At 52.1% G+C, this 15,666-nt stretch overlaps 1 protein-coding gene and 1 long non-coding RNA gene across 9 annotated transcripts; one reads left to right on the top strand and one right to left on the bottom strand.

Annotated features, from left to right (window-relative positions):
• Nucleotides 1-321: 321 nt before the first annotated feature.
• On the bottom strand, nt 322-7,658 carry PHOSPHO1 (phosphoethanolamine/phosphocholine phosphatase 1). Of its 8 annotated transcripts, none has more exons than XM_070389718.1 (5): nt 6,774-7,658; nt 5,589-5,687; nt 3,722-3,832; nt 2,796-2,917; nt 322-2,087 (listed from the first exon to the last, which is right to left on the bottom strand). In XM_070389718.1, exons 3-5 carry the CDS (start codon nt 3,764-3,766, stop codon nt 1,208-1,210), a joined length of 1,047 nt encoding a protein of 348 aa, XP_070245819.1. In that variant the 5' UTR covers nt 3,767-3,832; nt 5,589-5,687; nt 6,774-7,658; the 3' UTR covers nt 322-1,207. The 8 variants fall into 8 exon arrangements, with proteins under 8 accessions (XP_070245819.1, XP_070245820.1, XP_070245821.1 ...); XM_070389719.1 differs by having other exon boundaries at nt 6,795-7,658; XM_070389720.1 differs by having other exon boundaries at nt 6,907-7,658.
• On the top strand, nt 2,833-9,072 carry LOC138992105 (uncharacterized). Its single transcript, XR_011467981.1, has 2 exons — nt 2,833-2,972; nt 8,796-9,072. It is a non-coding gene; the product is annotated as an uncharacterized lncRNA (long non-coding RNA).
• The last annotated feature ends 6,594 nt before the right edge of the window (nt 9,073-15,666 follow it).

Below are 15,666 nucleotides of genomic sequence, written 5' to 3'. Positions count from 1 at the left end.
CAGGGTGGGGTGCGGGGTGTGCTGAAAGATTGAAAGGTAACCCGGTTTTTAGGCTCCTGCTGACTGAGTCCCTTTGCCTGCCCTAAGCAGGAATATCTCCCATCCCTGCTTGAGCCCTCTCCATGAGACCCTTGTGCCTCTCTGTGAAGACAGGCTGCACCCTGCTCTTTTGCCTGTTCCTTGCTTTATGAATTCACTTGGTTCCCCAAACTGGACATTCCTCCAAGAGTGGGGTCCAGCTCCCTCACTTAAGTGGGGCTTTCTGAGAGATCATCTCATCCTCATCCCTCAGACTGCGGCGCGAGAGATCTCAGTCACCTCTGCCCCTTTACCTCCTTTATAGCTCTGAAACACCAAAAGAGGAGGGGGTTGGGTTTCAGTGGCCCTGCTTTAAAACATCATGGCTTTCTGTTCCATACGGGAGGGGAGGGGTTCAGAGAGTCCAGTCGGCGGGGCGACTTTGGTTAAGTCCCTGGTTTCTTGCTGCATAGAAGAGGCTGGGGTGCGAGGAGGAGACGTCGTCGCGTTCTCTGAGGTCCCTGGCTGGCCGGACCCGAGCCCTGGACAGTGTGCTACCTCATCCCACCACCAGGAGGCGATTGTTCCCTCTGGCATTTCTTCCTGTGGGAACGCTGACAGCGTGCGTGGGGGGAGGCAGGAGTGTAGTGTAGGGTCACAGAAGATAAAGCAAGACCTAGGCCTGAGAATGGCGTCCGTGGAGAGCACCATCTCTCCGCGGGGAGTCCGGGGCTGAAGGGACGGGGGGAGGAATTTCAGGACCTGTGTACCCCTGACAGAAGTCTAGGGGAAGGAAGTCATGCGGCCCAAGGCAACAGTTAATGAAACACAGTGGGAGATGTTCCTTCTCTACCCTGCCAGGCAACCCTTTCCTCCCAGTTGGGAGGGGGCAAGGTTTTTGGAAAACACTGCTGCCTGCGTGGGTCTGCGCACCACCCTGGCGGGGCCAAACTCCAGAATTCGCTTGCAGCGGAACTGGGGGAGACAGCCAAGCTGGGTTAACTGCATAGATGGGGACAGCTCCGAACTCTCTCCTCCAGCCCCCAAATGGACGAGCTCCGGATTCCGGAAATTCCCGGAGGGACCCATCAAAACGAAAGGGAAAGGGAATAATAAAACTAGGTTTGTCTTTCCCTGTCCCCAGCCCCCTGGCCCCCGTCCCGCCAGGCGCCCCCTGCAGGCCGCGTCCTCAGCACGTCTTCAGCACCTGTTGCAGATGGAGGCGCACTTCGATGGCATTTTCCCAGGGTACCACGCTGGCGCGGAAGGAGCTGGGCTCAGCCTTCTGTGCCTCCTGGATAAGGCGGTGCATGGGGTAGCCGCGGCGAGGGAAGGCCACATCGCCACCGGCCAGCAGCCCCACGGGACAGAAGTCGTTGGCGCCGTCGCCCACGTAGAAAAGGCGCTCGAAGTGCACGCCGTCGTGGGCCCGCTCGCGCAGGTAGTCGCTGAGCACCTTGTGCTTGCACATGTTGGCGGGGCAGCGCGCGCAGCTGTGTGAGTGGAAGGGCCGCAGCGCCAGCAGCCCCCGAGCGTCGGGCCCGGAAGGGTTGCTGAAGATGCGGCGGAACAGGCCTTGGTGGCCGGCGGCGCGCAGCGCGCTCTCCACGCCAAAGGTGTTGGCGTCTGAAATGAGAATAACCTCAAAGCAGGAACCCTGCTTGGCCACAAACTGCAGCAGTTCGCCCATGCCGGGCGACAGCGGGATGGACTCGTAGACGGCGCGCAGGTCTCGCGGCCGCACGCCCTGGTCGCCCAGGTACTGGAAGACGCGCTGCATGTACTCGTTGTAGAAGCCCTCGCGGTAGGTGGCACGCAGGCTTTCCGGGAGCCGCTGGCCCGGCGCTGCGCGCACGATAGAGTCGTCGCTGTTTTCGTCCACGATAGTCTCATCAAAGTCGAAGGTCAGGAGGAAGCGCGGCGAGCCCTGCGCAGCCATCCCGCCGTCCTGGGAGCAGGGGAGAGAGGAGCAGGAGGAGGAGGGAGCAAGCGAGAGGGGGCGCGGCAGGAGCCGGCCCAGGAGAGGCAGGTTAGCGGGCCACGGCCAGAGATGCTGGCACATCGAAGACCTGAGGAGGACCCAAGGCTGGTTAAGCTGGTTAAGCAACGCCGGCGTCCCCACCCCTGCCTTCCCTGTCCACCCTCTTGCACTTCTGTGTTAACTGCTCTGGGGTTTATCCTCAGGGGACCATCCTCCTGAGCCCTGAAGGGCTTCTTTGACACCTTTCTTCTACTCTCATCTGGGGCCATGGGGGCTTGAGTGGAAGAATGGAAGAGCAGCTTCCAAGGAGTCACTCCGTTGGGAAGGTTTCTGGACTAGATCATTCTAGAGACTTCCAATGACCCCTTGTTGGTGGTGGACACAGGGAAGGTGGGAGGGACTCTCCACTCCTCTTCCCTAACATAGTCAAGGGAAACCATTCATTCATTCATTCAACTGGAGCAGATTTGTCACTCCCCTTTTCAGCCACGTAGAGCCGATGGCTTGTAGCACTGTGATGGATAGTAGAAGCCAGGGAAGACTTGATGGCACTACCCAAGGCATGTGGGCAATCAGTGCCAGACCTGGAGAGTGATGTGCCTGGGCTTCTGCATTGGCCAGAGAACTGGATTTTAGGTCTTGGAGGAACGGGTAGGTGGACTGGCCACCCAAAATCCAGGCAGGCTCTGTGAGCTGCTTCCAGCCAGGTGGCACTGGGCAGGGGTCCAAGGATGGGACACAACTTCTCTGGGGGGTTTCAGGGCCCTGTGCTGACAGCTCATCACTAATCACTTGCCAATTCCCTGGGAGGAACTTGTCAGCGGATGGGGTTTCTGCCAGAGTCCGAAGCAAGCGGGCAGCAGGAGAAGCTGTGGGACTTGGGGAAGTAGGAGCCTCCCGCACCAGGCCACGACATACCTGGGAGATGGGCAAGGAAGAGGAAAGAGAGCGGCAGTGGCTGAGAAGGCAGAAGGTGAGGTGGTGGGGTATGGCTGGGGTGGAGGGGATGAGGAAGGGGTGGGGAAGAAGAGGGCGAGGAGGATGTCATGCTAGGGGAGCACAGGGCAGAAAGGACAGGAAGAGTGGGGATGGGGAGCTCCAGGAAGTCAAGATCTTGGGATGGTCATGTTAATGGGGGATAAGGGAGAGGATGCGGGGCAACATGGCAAGGGTGAGGGCATGAAGGCAAGCATGTGGAGAGCAGAAGCCCTCTGCAGCTTGCCCTGCCCCAGAGGGACAGCAAGCAGACTGCACAGCTTCAGAGTATCACTGTGCTGTCTTTCTCCCTCTCAACCTTCCACCCCAATTAGTTAAGACAAAACCACTCCTCTTTCTGGTTTCTTCCTAACTCCCTTTCCAATATTCCTGTGATGTTCATGGCCTGGCACATCCTGTAAAAGGGAAGTCCAAGGCTCCTAACTTCTGAGTTGGGATTTGAACCTGGCTATCTGCCTCCCTAACAGAATTGTCCCTTCAACTTCATGCCTACAGTCACTCTCTGGTCTCACCAACATCTATCTGAGTTTCAGTGGCCCAGGATTCCTGGAGTTGAGGATATAAAGCATCAGGGACCCACTTGGGATAGAAGCTTTCAGGGATTAGTGGAGGCTTAATAGAGGTGACAGCAGGCTTAAAAGAGGCTGGAGAGGGCTCCTCCCACCCCATGATGGGAACATGGAGCTGAGGCCTCATCCTAAGAGACCCCTGGAGGGACCCACTTACCCTAGACAGGCATCGGAGGCCAGCAACTGGAAAACACCCGCTCATTGTCAGTACATCACCCCGAGCACCACCTGTAGGGATTGTTGGCCTCCAGCCGTCGGTCCAGGGCTCCTGACAACCATACAAGGTCCGTGTGAGGGTGCCCGGTCAGGTGGTAGTGTTTCTACCACCAACATCCACCTGATCCTATCCCCTCTCCTGAGCCTCAGGAACCACTCAGTAAAAACAGCCCATCAAATAAGCTAAGGACCACAGGGCCCTTGCTAGGCATCCTCTTAACAATCCCTCATGATCCTGGAGAGGTTACAGATATTATTGAAGACCTAGAAAGGATAACCAACTTGTGCAAACATCACCCACTATATATGGCAGAGACAGATCTCAAAACCAGATCTCAGAGTATGAGACCAGTGTTTTTTTCTCTATATGTTCATTGCCCCTTTCTTGTGTATGGTACATCATGTTTTACAAATCAGCTTCATTCATATTCTGTCCTTGCTCATCACAATTCCATGGATTCAGCAGATGAAAAGGACTCAGAGATTAAATAACTTGCCCAAGGCTATGATGTTTCCTTGGGGCAAAGCCTGGTTTGTGAAGTCCTGGCCACACCCTTGCCTGCCCTCTGTCCTCAAAAGGGAAGAGGCAGATGCCCAGCGCTGGGCATCCACTGAAGCTGGAGGGCTAGGACCCCTGGGTACCACAGGTGATCTAGGACTGTCTCACTCCCTGGTGTTTCTAGAGACTGGCAGTCTGCCAGAAGTCAGGTTGAAATTTCTGCCAGATTTTGCTATGTGACTTTGGGGACAGGATTTGGCTTAATGGGCCTACACCAATGCTGTTTCAAACCTACAAGTCCCAGTTGCTCCCCTCCACCCTGGGTTTAAATGAGAGACTATATGCAGCTGGGACACATCTGGACCGCTACTGCGAGCCAGGAGACTAGACAGGGGAAGGAGCAAAGGGCTGGCTGGCTGCTGCCCTCTGGTGGTGAGAGTAGGTGACACTGGGTACCCCTCTGACTTTGTCAAGGTGACTCTCCCCAGACCATCCCAGGACAGCAAGGAGAAGCAACAGTTTCTCAAGAAAGAGACAGGGACTTCGCAGGAGCAGGGGTCCAGTCAGAGGAAGGGCTCCCTCCATCTTGAGGTATCCCATCTGTCCCCACTCCCTGGCTACACATGCAATGTGGATTTCAGCCTTTTCCCTAAGAATTTGTAGTCTAGGAATCTAGTTGTGGACAAAGCTGAATGGGGCCGTGGGCAAAAAGAGGGAAGGGATTGAGAGAGGAGACACAGGTAAAAAATATGGGAGAGAAGGGGAGGGAGGCATGTGAGGTAAAGGAAGGGCATGTTTGGGGGGTTAGAAGTGGGAGGGCTGTCCCAGGTCCCATCTAGATGGACTTTCAGCCTTCCAGAATCCTGGCTGATATCACATGTCCCCCAGGGGACAGGTGAGTCCAAAGAGGAAAGGTCAAAGGATGCCACACCCCTTGTAAAAGCAAACATGGACAGACACATGCCAGGCAGATATGAAGATAAAAGGGTCTCCAGGAATCACCCAGAGACCAGATTTCATTTCTTTGCCCTTGATTTTTTTTTTTTTTAATTTGGTGGAATAGTCTACTTGTTTTTAATCATGTTCAAAACTTCTCAGCAAAAGTTAGGTTCTTTTCATCTAATACTAGATTCAGGGAAATTAGATAAACGTTTATTGTTGGTGAGTTGCCCTTGTTTTAGTCCCTAGAGGTCTTCCCGTCGAAATTGAGAAGGCCATGCTGCAACACCCACCCCTACCCCACAGTAGTCAGAGACACCCCAGGCCCCGCTGAAATCTGGCTCTTGGGACATTCAGAGAGGTCACTCACCTCTGGAAACTTTCTCCTGAGTGATTGAATCCTCTTGTGGTCACCAAATAGAGTCCCTCAGAGGAAAGGGGGACAGGACCTCTGAGCTTTTCCAGCAGGCTAGAGCAGAGGACAGAAGGGTTTCATTGGGCTGGCAGGGAGTCCATATTCTGGTTCTACCTAAAACCAGTGTTTCCCCCACCCCTACACCGGCCCCTCGCACCCCTGCACCTTTTTACGCAAGTGCTGTTACATTATATCCATGGGAATAGGATGGGAGGACACCTTTGGGGTGGGGAAACAAAGTTTGAAAATTCCCATGAATGGATGGTTGGAGGCCACAGGGCAGTGTTCCACAAGAAACTGCAGAATAAGGATGTGGCAAGGGCAAGGATCCCAGAAATACTACAGTAACAAGTCCTCTGCTCAAGACTAGGTCTCCTAGTATCTATCACTAGAAATCACTTTCCACCACTAAGCTGGAATTCTCAACCTCCCCCAGACAGCACTCCCAACTTCACCATGGTTTCTTCCTTGGTCCCTTCCTTCACCACTAGCAATGCATAAGAAAAACAAAAGCCCAGAGAGGTCAAGCTAACATCCTGGGTCACACAGCATCAGAATCAGGATTAGAACTAGAATTCAAGGGTCTCTGCTGCCTCTTGGGAAAACTGCAGCCAGAACTTCCTCTATCGCCCTGGAGACTCCCCCTGGGTTGTAAGCTTGTTGTCCTGACAGCTGGGTTGACGTCCTGGAGCTCTGGTGCCAGTGAGAAAGATAGGACCAGGAGTCACCTCTGTGTTTCCCTGCCTGGGTAGACAAGCTAGGAGGGGATCTTCAGTGGGCAAGGAGGTGGCAGCTGCCGGTGGAGTCTGAGGAGAGATATTTTTAGAGGTGGCTGGAAAGCAGGCACTCTGGCACACCCCCAGCTGGCCGGTGCTTCGCTCCAGTGCGGGGCGGCGGGGGGTGGTGGAGGGGGACAGTTCGGTAGACCAGGGGACTCGTGGGTGGCAGGGAGCAAGGAAGCACGGATTCCTTCGCCTTGTCTGTGTCGGGAATGGAGCGATAGCCAGACACCTAGTCCCTTGGGTAGGAGAGGAACTCATTCCTCTGCTCCAGCGACTCCCCCACGGACACGCGTGTGAAGGAGCGCTCTCAGACCCAGCGCAGCCCCCACCCCACGCTGGGACCCCAGCCTTCCCCTACCTCGGCGAGTCCAGGACTCACGTGGGGAGCGGCGGCAGCAGAGGTCTGTCCCGGCTGAGTTTGGAGTGTGAAGAGTAGGGGGACACGGGCTAGCTGAGGTATTTGGGCTCAGGATGGAGCAAGGGGTGCTTACGGGAATTGGAGGGGATGCGGTGTCTTATCCACCCCCGGATTTCTGGGCTTCGGCTCTCACGAGTCCCTCCAGTCCGGAGGGGCCGTGGATGATATGCGTCTGGGCCGTCCCCTCCACTTGCCCCCCATCCCCCCAGGCCGCCGCCGCGTCCCCTTTAAATACCGGGGAGCCGGAGCCGGAGCCGCGGCTGGCGCTGCGGCTGCCGCAGCACCGGAGCCCACCGCAGTCTCCGCACGTCACAAGCGGTTGTCCAATCACAGCGGCGTCGGAGCACATCAAAGGGGCGGGCCGCCGGTAGGCCACGCCTCCCGGCTGCTCCACAGGCTCCCGGAGCGCGAGCGAAGGTGGGATTGGGTGCCGCCGGGAAGGGTAGGAGGGTGAAGATGTAGCGCATCCCTTCAGAGGAGCGTGGGTGGGGGGCACCCTCATTAGAGCTGCTGCTGGGCTCTACGTAAGTCCCCCCGACACACCTGGAGGTGCCAGGGCAATGGACTTTCTCCACCCCCGCCTCCAGAGCTCAGATCCCTGGGACTTGCAAAAATGCACCACCACCTCCAGCCCTCATTCTGTTCTGCGCTCCTAAGCCCGAGGGCAGGCTTCGGTTGACCCCGCCCAAGGAAAAGCAGTTCCTCTCCCGTGTGCGCAAAGCTGGGCTGGCTGGGTGCCCTCAGCCCTCCAGGCGCAGTCGCTTCGCCCCGCTACTTGGGACCCTTGCCCCGGTTACAGGTTACAGAGAACTGCGGACTTTCCCGCTCTCCTATCCTGTATACACTGAGTTGGGGACCAGACTCTGCCCCTTTGCAAGTAGTGTTGTAAATAAAAACCTCGACTTTCTCCTCGCTTCCTGAGTCCTTTCCCAGCCACACCCGCTCCACCCTCATGCCCTCCCACCCTGGTGGTGAGGAGTAGAGATCATGTTTAGAGAGGAAAGAAATTTACTGAGAACACACTATGAACCCGGTATAGTACTAGGTCGCAGCACTTAACGTTTGAATGTTGACGGCAGGAGAAACTGAGTTCAAACCCCCGCACAGCTAACTCAAACGGGGTCACAAAGGGACTGAGTTAGCTAGGAAGAAGGTGGGCACCCCGGGCCTGGGTCTAACTTCAGTCCTCCCTAGTCTCCCTGGCTCCATTCCTAGAAGAAGAGAAGGAGCAAATGCAAAGGGCCTGAGTCATCTGGGAGCTGGTAGGGCTGGAAACCAAAGGTAGCAGGGTCAGTCAGGGAGTACCCTAGTCTCTGTGCCAGGGGTTACGGGTTCATCGATGAACAGGACAAATGTGTGCCATGCTTCCATATATACAAAAGGAAACAGACGCTTTAAAGCCGAAAACCTGACCCTTGATACTCTTACCAGTAACTCCCAGTGTCCCAGCTCCTTCAACTGATTGGCTGCTTCACTTATCTCACACCCCTGTCTTCACACCTCACCTTTTTCTCTAGCTCTCCTGTTGGGGCCCTCTCCCCCTCAAGACCACGTCCACCCCATTTGCTGAAGGAGCTCAGCTTGGACATCATCTCTTGCCCTGTTGTGCATCCTGCAGCCCCTTTTATTATACTGGCCACGTGTACTAACAGAGCACATAGTAGATGCCAGAAGTGTAAGCACACAGGGTAGCAGGGCCCCAGAGAAGGAGATCAGGCATGGCCTTCTTGACCTGAGAGGCCTTTTTTTTTTTTTTTTTTTTGAGAGGCTATTTTTTCCTAAGCCATTTTGTGATCTTAGCCTGGCCACAATGATTATCATTGATAGGTCTCAGTAATTAACGAGCTTAAGGAAAGAACACAGGAAAAGCAGTCAAGAAAAAATAGTTCAGTGATAAAACAGAGTCCAAGTTCCTCCTCAAGGGATACATAGCAATCTGATACATATCTTTGAGTTCTGCAGGAACTCTGGCCGCAACCCAGGTGGAGGATGGAATGATGGTGTTGACCCTTCCGACTTCAATCAAGTAAAGCTTGAACTCTGTTGACCTTTGCCCCAACTCTATGCTGAATCTCCTCTGCTCAAGCCCCTTCATGAATATTCATATACCAGACAAACCCCTTCAAGAACGCATGTACCCTTAGCTTAAAACTTCTCCAGTTTTGCTGATCAGAGAGACACTGCTTTGGGAAAGATCTCCTTGCTTGCTCTAATTAATAAATCTTTCCTTCTTCCTCTCTTTGGCTTGGTTGTGTCTAGTGGCTCCACACCCACCAAGAGATTTCAGGTAACGTAAGTATTTTTCCATGTGTCAATTAATGGAATCCTTACCACCCTATGAAGTGGGCGCATGGCTTACTTTACTGTTGGGAAGTCAAGGCACAAAGAGTTTAGCTAGTCCAGGGCCACCCAGCTGGTGAATGGTGGCGCTGGGCCTCCAACCTAGTTGCCTTAATCATCACCCCACACTATCCCTTCTCATTTAGAGTCTGCCACCCTACTTCTCCTACAGGAGACATGAGGAGACCAAGTTCAGCTTATTTATTAATGTCCCCAATCTCTAGAATATCGGAGAAGGCAATGGTACCCCACTCCTGTACTCTTGCCTGGAAAATCCCGTGGACCTCTGGAGGAGCCTGGTGGGCTGCAGTCCACGGGGTTGCTAAGAGTCGGACATGACTGAGCGAGTTCACTTTCACTTTTCACTTTCATGCATTGGAGAAGGAAATGGCAACCCACTCCAGTGTTCTTGCCTGGAGAATCCCAGGGGCGGGAAGCCTTGTGGGCTGCCATCTATGGGGTTGCACAGAGTCAGACACGACTGAAGTGGCTTAGCAGTCCCTAGAATATAGACCCTGGCACCATAGGCCTTGGATATTTGTTATTGGATGAAACAAATCCCCTGCTGTGTTCTTGTCTCAATGTTAGTGCTCCATTTGTGTTCCTTCCTTAACTCTTCACACCAGGGTCCCTTCAGATTTATTTCCACTTTACAACAGGAAATTGAGATCAAATGACTTGTCCAGGGTCACATGCTCCCAGGAGGCTCTTAATGCAATTAGCCCTTTAATCTTGTTTCCAGATTCACCCCTGGGGCTGGGGGAGGGATGGGCAGAGAACTTACTCTGTCAAGAAAGTAGAGAGAACTCAGTACTCTCTGTAGTGAGTAGCTGGGAATACCAAAGCTCTTGAGGGCTTCCCGCAAAGTGCCTTTGTGGAATAAATGTGGAAATTGCTAGCTCTCCCTACACTAAAAATTTCAGGACACAAATCTATTTCTCTTTAAACTTTCTCCTCTCATCGTGCCAATGAGTCAGCAAGTTGGATGATCAGTCATGTGTCTAAAGATGGGGACAGAAGGAATGGGAATTCCTACTTGCTGCCCCACCCTATCCCTGCTCCCAGCAGGTTGAGGCCTCTGCCCAGCGTTTGGGCTGCTGAACTTCCTCCCCCACTATGGGGTTCACCTTAGAACTCAGGCTAGTCCATCTGGCAGAGAATTTGTGGGGACAGGAGTCATCTGAGGTGACAGTGACAGGAGTCCCTGATGAACTCTGACTCAGGCAGCCAGGGAGGGAGCTTTCCAGCTCGTCCTCACAAAGAGGATGTGATTCTTGCTGCAGGCTTCCGTGGTGAGCTGGGGTGGTCAGAAGGCCAGGAATATGGCCTCTGACTCTCTGGTCAGCTTGGTGGGCAGGAGGGCCACAGACCAGAGAGAGGAGCGGATCACCGCCGGGAGAGTTGCATTTCAGACACCAGGCACCAACTGGTGCCAGGCACATAATCCCCACATCAATCCTGGCAGATGGGTTTTAGCATTTCTATCTTACAAATAAGAAAGCAGAAGCACATTAAGAAAGCACCTTGCCCAAGGACACTGTGTAGCAACCCCAATCGTGGTCAACCCCAGTGTTCAGGTCAGCATTTCTCTGTCTGCAAAAGGCACAGGGCCCTTGGGGATCTGGCAACTGATGCAAGTGGGCTCAGTGGAAGAAGCCATTGGGAGTAACCCCATTCAGGCATTGTAGGTGCTCAGTGTCTAAGGCATTGTTCTGGGGCTTAGGGATCAGGGCTGGATAGATTCCTTTCCAGGTATCTCATTTCCTTCCTAGAGAACAATTGCTGACATTGATGGAGCGCACTGTGTGCCAAGCAAGTGTTCCAAAAGCCTCAGCTTTCTTCATTCTCACATCAACCCTATGATCTATTAGTTCTCCCTATGATCTATTAGTTTTTACAGATGAGAAAAATGAGGCACAGAGTGGTATGTAATTCGTCCTATGTCAGTAGAGCTAGGAAGAGGCAGAAACAGGACTTGAACCCAGGCAGTCAGCTGCCGGTCTCTATTCTTAATCAGAACATTACATGACTTGCATTAAAAGTCTCTTGGGTTTTGAGTTGCCCTTTTATAGATTCTTCCCCCATCCTTGGAAGAATCTGGTCATAACATAGATCAAGGCTGAGATCTTCAGTAAGGTCAGTAGCTGCCGGCTGACTCCTGCTCTCCAAATCACCACTACAATAAAGGATTCCTGTGTTTGTGCTTTCATTCATTCAACAAATATCTGCATCCGGTACTGGGAGATATGACATTGAATAAGACAGAGACCCTGCCATCCAGGAGTTATAAGTTACAGAGAAGACCCAGACAAGCAAATAGTTCTTTCCAAAAGGGTGTGAGAGGGAATTCCCTGGCAGTCTAGTGGTTAGGACACCGTCCTTCCACTGCAGGGGGCATGAGTTTCATTCCTGGTCAGGGAACCAAGATCCCGCAGGCCACGTGTATTATGTGGCCTGGCCAAAAAAAAAAAAAAAAAAAAGGAACGTCAGAAAGAGTGTCAGAGAACAACCAGCAGATCTGTTCTATTTGTGACTGTCAAGGCATTCTGTCTTGTCCTTCAGCAGGTAAGGCAACTGGAACTTGAGGTGCCTCCAGGAAAAAGAAGAGACTCAGAATCCAGGGCTAGGATCCCCCAGAGATGCCCCATCCTGGCCACTCTCCTTCCCTGGCCCACCCCAATTCCTATTCTTGGCTACTGCTGGCTGTCCCCTTCCCTCTCTTTTCTGCCTTCCCTGAACAGCCTGGAGATACCCTAGAACATCTCTCTACCCCTGCATCTTTCTGTGAGCAGATAGGTAGGGAGTCCTTGGAGAAAGAATCAAACCTGTCTTTCTTGACATCAGAGAGGCCATTTTTGACCTTAGACCATTTTGTGATCTAAGCCTGGTCACAATGCATGCTCTTAAACAGGTCTCAGTCATTGAGATTAAGGGCAGAAACAAAGGAACAAGGATAACAAGAAATAATAGCTCAGAGATAAAAGAGACCCAATTCCTTCTTAAGGAGTATACATAACAATCTGATCCATGTCTTTGAGTTCTGCAGTAACTAAGGCCTCCACCCAGGTGAAGAATGATAACTACATGCTGAGTTCAAAAGGAGTGATGGTGTTGATCTTTTCTGACCTCTATCAACTAAAGCTTGAACTCTGTCCACCTTTGCTGAATTCTATGCTGAATCTCCTCTGCTCAAGCCCCTTCCAGAATGTGCATATACTGCCCAAGCCCCTTCAAGAATATGCATTTACCATTAGCTTAAAAATTCACCGCTTTGGGAAAGGTCCTTAGTGTTCTCCTTACTGGTTGTAAATAATTAACCCTTCTTTCTCCTGCTCTTTGGCTGGTTACGTCTTTGGCTTCTCACCAGCCAAGAGGCGAAATCAGCTTTTCAGGTAACATTTACCCTACTTCCTTCCCCAGCCCCAGTTCCTTCTCCATACAACAGGCTCACCCTGACTGAGCTGTCCTCTTTCACTTAGCAGGAAGGATGGGGAGTAAGGTGGCAGGGGCAACAGGGCAGAGCAGAACATGAGCAAACACTCTTTCTCCTATGTGGCAGACCCCTGTAGTGGGGACAAAGTAATCCCGCAGGGCCTCCTCTGGGCCACAAAGTCCGTGCTGTCTGACTCAGATCCCACTTGCTGGGTATTTCCTCTCATTTCACTTCTCAGACTCTCCTGTGAAACAGCTTCAGAAACTTGAAATGTGTCACTCCCGTCTCTTCGTTTTTGCAAAATGTCACATTAAAGAGAACAAAGTGATTTAGTCTCTGCTGCCTCATGTCCATGGTTGGTTCTTGTACCCCTCTCCTCCTCACACTGGGCTTCCCTGGTGATTCAGATGGTAAAGACTCTGCCTGCAATGCAGGAGTCACGGGATCAATGTCTGGGTTGGGAAGATCCCCTGGACAAGGAAATGGCAACTCACTTCAGTATTCATGCCTGGAGAATTCCATGGACAGAGGAGCCTGGTGAACTGCACAGTCCATGGGGTCATAAAGAGTCAGACACAACTGAGCAACTAACAGACACACCTCCTCACACTGAGCCTTAGTTCAGAGCCCCTTTCCACCCCAGCCATGGTCTTTCAGTGAGTTCAGAGCTCAGCTCACATGTCACTTCTAAAAGAAAATTTGTTATGCCCACGGTCCCTTGATGTCAGGACCTCCCATTCTACATCTCTACAGCACCCTGAGCTTGTCCTGGGTGATTAATATCTGCCTCCCACCAGACTGTCAGCTCCACAAGGATAGGGCCATGATGTGTTTGCTCCCGCAGTATCCCCAGAACCTAGAACAGGCCTAGGTCTACAGCAGCTGCGCAATAAATACTTGTTACCTGAAGGGCTGCCGAGTCTCCCTCTAATCTACTTGTGTGACCTGAGGCCTGGAATAGACCAAAGCAAGCTGCCTCAGTTGTGTTGCAACCTGGCCAGCTGACTGTGAATTTGCTAACAAAGCACAGGGTTGGCAGCTCAGCCTGTTTTTACACCTTCCTCTGAGCAAAACTGCCCCACCCTGAAATCTCCCGGTCCCCAAGGCAAGCCTGTGCTGATGGGAGTCGGAGGCCTTGAGGGCAGATTGATAGGAACTTTTTTTTGGTTCCTTTTGCCTAAATCCAACCAGGAGATACAACCAGTCCATCCTAAAGGAAATCAGTCCAGAATATTCACTGGAGGACTGATGCTGAAGCTGAAACTGCAAAACTTTGGCCACCTGATGTGAAGAACTGACTCATTGGAAAAGACCCTGATGCTGGGAAAGATTGAAGGCAGGAGGAGAAGGGAACGACAGAGGATGAGATGGTTGGATGGCATCACTGACTTAATGGACATGAGTCTGAGTAAGCTCCGGGAGTTGTTGATGGACAGGGAAGCCTGGCATGCTGCAAATCCATAGGGTCGCAAAGAATCGGACATGACTGAGCGACTGAACTGAACTGAACTGAACTGCCTAAATCCAGGTGCACCCAAAATAAGAATTCCTCATATTTTCAGTGGGCTTTGGAGCTTTAAAACACTCTCTGGGAAATTTCTTGGTGGTCCAGTGATGATGACTTGCGTTTCCACTGCAGGGGGCATGGGTTTGATCCCTGGTTGGGGAACTAAGATCCCACAAGCCACACAGTGTGACCAAAATATAAATAATTTTTTTTAATTTAAAATAAAAACGACTCTCTGTAATTCACATTATTTTCCTGATGAGGAAAATGTGGCTGAGAGAGGTTAGGTGACAAGTCCAAGGTCATACAATCAGTGGGGTGGATAAGGCAAAACTTGAACCCAGATCTTTTGAAGCCAACCAGTTGTCCTGAGGCGATTATACCAAGGGGGATGATGTGCTGCTAACCAGCAAAGATTCCAAGATTCCCACCTTGGGGCAGTTCACACATTTTTTTTTGTTGTTGTTCATTCATGCATTCATTCCTTTGATCAGGAGACACAAGGTTCGCATTGCCTTCAAGAAGACCACAGTCCAGTGCTAGCATTTTGAATCTGTGGTCCATCGGTGATTGGCCTGAGTATATTACCTACACTTTCTGTGTGTTTATGTACCACAGTGCATTTTTAATGTAAATTTCTCAAAAGTTTCCTGACACCATCTGCCCTGCTTTCCCCTTCCTGTAAAGGGGTTAACACCTCTGGTATTAACACACGCTACTTAGTGTAAGGGCTTCCCTCATGGTTCAGGTGTTAAAGAATCCCTTGGCAATTCGGGAGACCTGGGTTCAGTGTTGGGAAGATCCCTGGGAGAAGGGTACAGCCACCCCCTCCAGTATTCTGGCCTGGAGCATTCCATGGACTGTGTAGTCTGTGGGGTCACAAAGAGTTGGACACGACTGAGCAACTTTCACTTCGTGTAAATGGACAGCAGCCCATGTACTCAGCAGTCTGTCCTGCTTGTTTGGGTGACTAAGGCTCCATCACGTGACCATCTCTGGCCCAAGAGATAAACCCGGTATCTGGACCACATGACATCCTCGGCACTGAGACCCTGGACAGCTCCGTTCAGCCACTTCTCCTGGAAGAGTAAACATATAGAAACACACATACACATCCAGTTCTTAAACTGCTCCTGACGTCAGGGAGATACTTTGGTTCCCCCCTCAACCCCACCGCTGGTATTAGTAACACACAGTGCTGCCCACGATGGCTACATTTCTTGAGGACTGTGTGAGTCAGACGCTACTATGCTTAAACACGCCTCTCTTTTCATCTCCCAATAGGCCTGTGAGTTTAGGAGCCTGCCCAGGGTCACGTGGCTGGGAAGAGGTGGAATTGGATTGTAAGAGGGCATCCTGGGGACAGAGTCGGGGGCTGAGGGAAGCTGAATGTGGTCCAGATCCTTCAGCAATGGGGCAGTGGTCACAGCTCTTAGCTCCTCATGAGAACGGATATCTGCTGAAATCATTCCTACCTTCATTCTTTCACTCTACAATGCTTTTGAGCATCTTCTCTGTGTTGAGGATGTGTTGGAGATTGGCCGCCAGCTTCC

The sequence above is a fragment of the Bos mutus genome, chromosome 19 (genome assembly GCF_027580195.1).
Source record: "Bos mutus isolate GX-2022 chromosome 19, NWIPB_WYAK_1.1, whole genome shotgun sequence".
Lineage (NCBI taxonomy): Eukaryota > Metazoa > Chordata > Mammalia > Artiodactyla > Bovidae > Bos > Bos mutus.
This window is presented reverse-complemented; position numbering and strand designations above follow the sequence as displayed.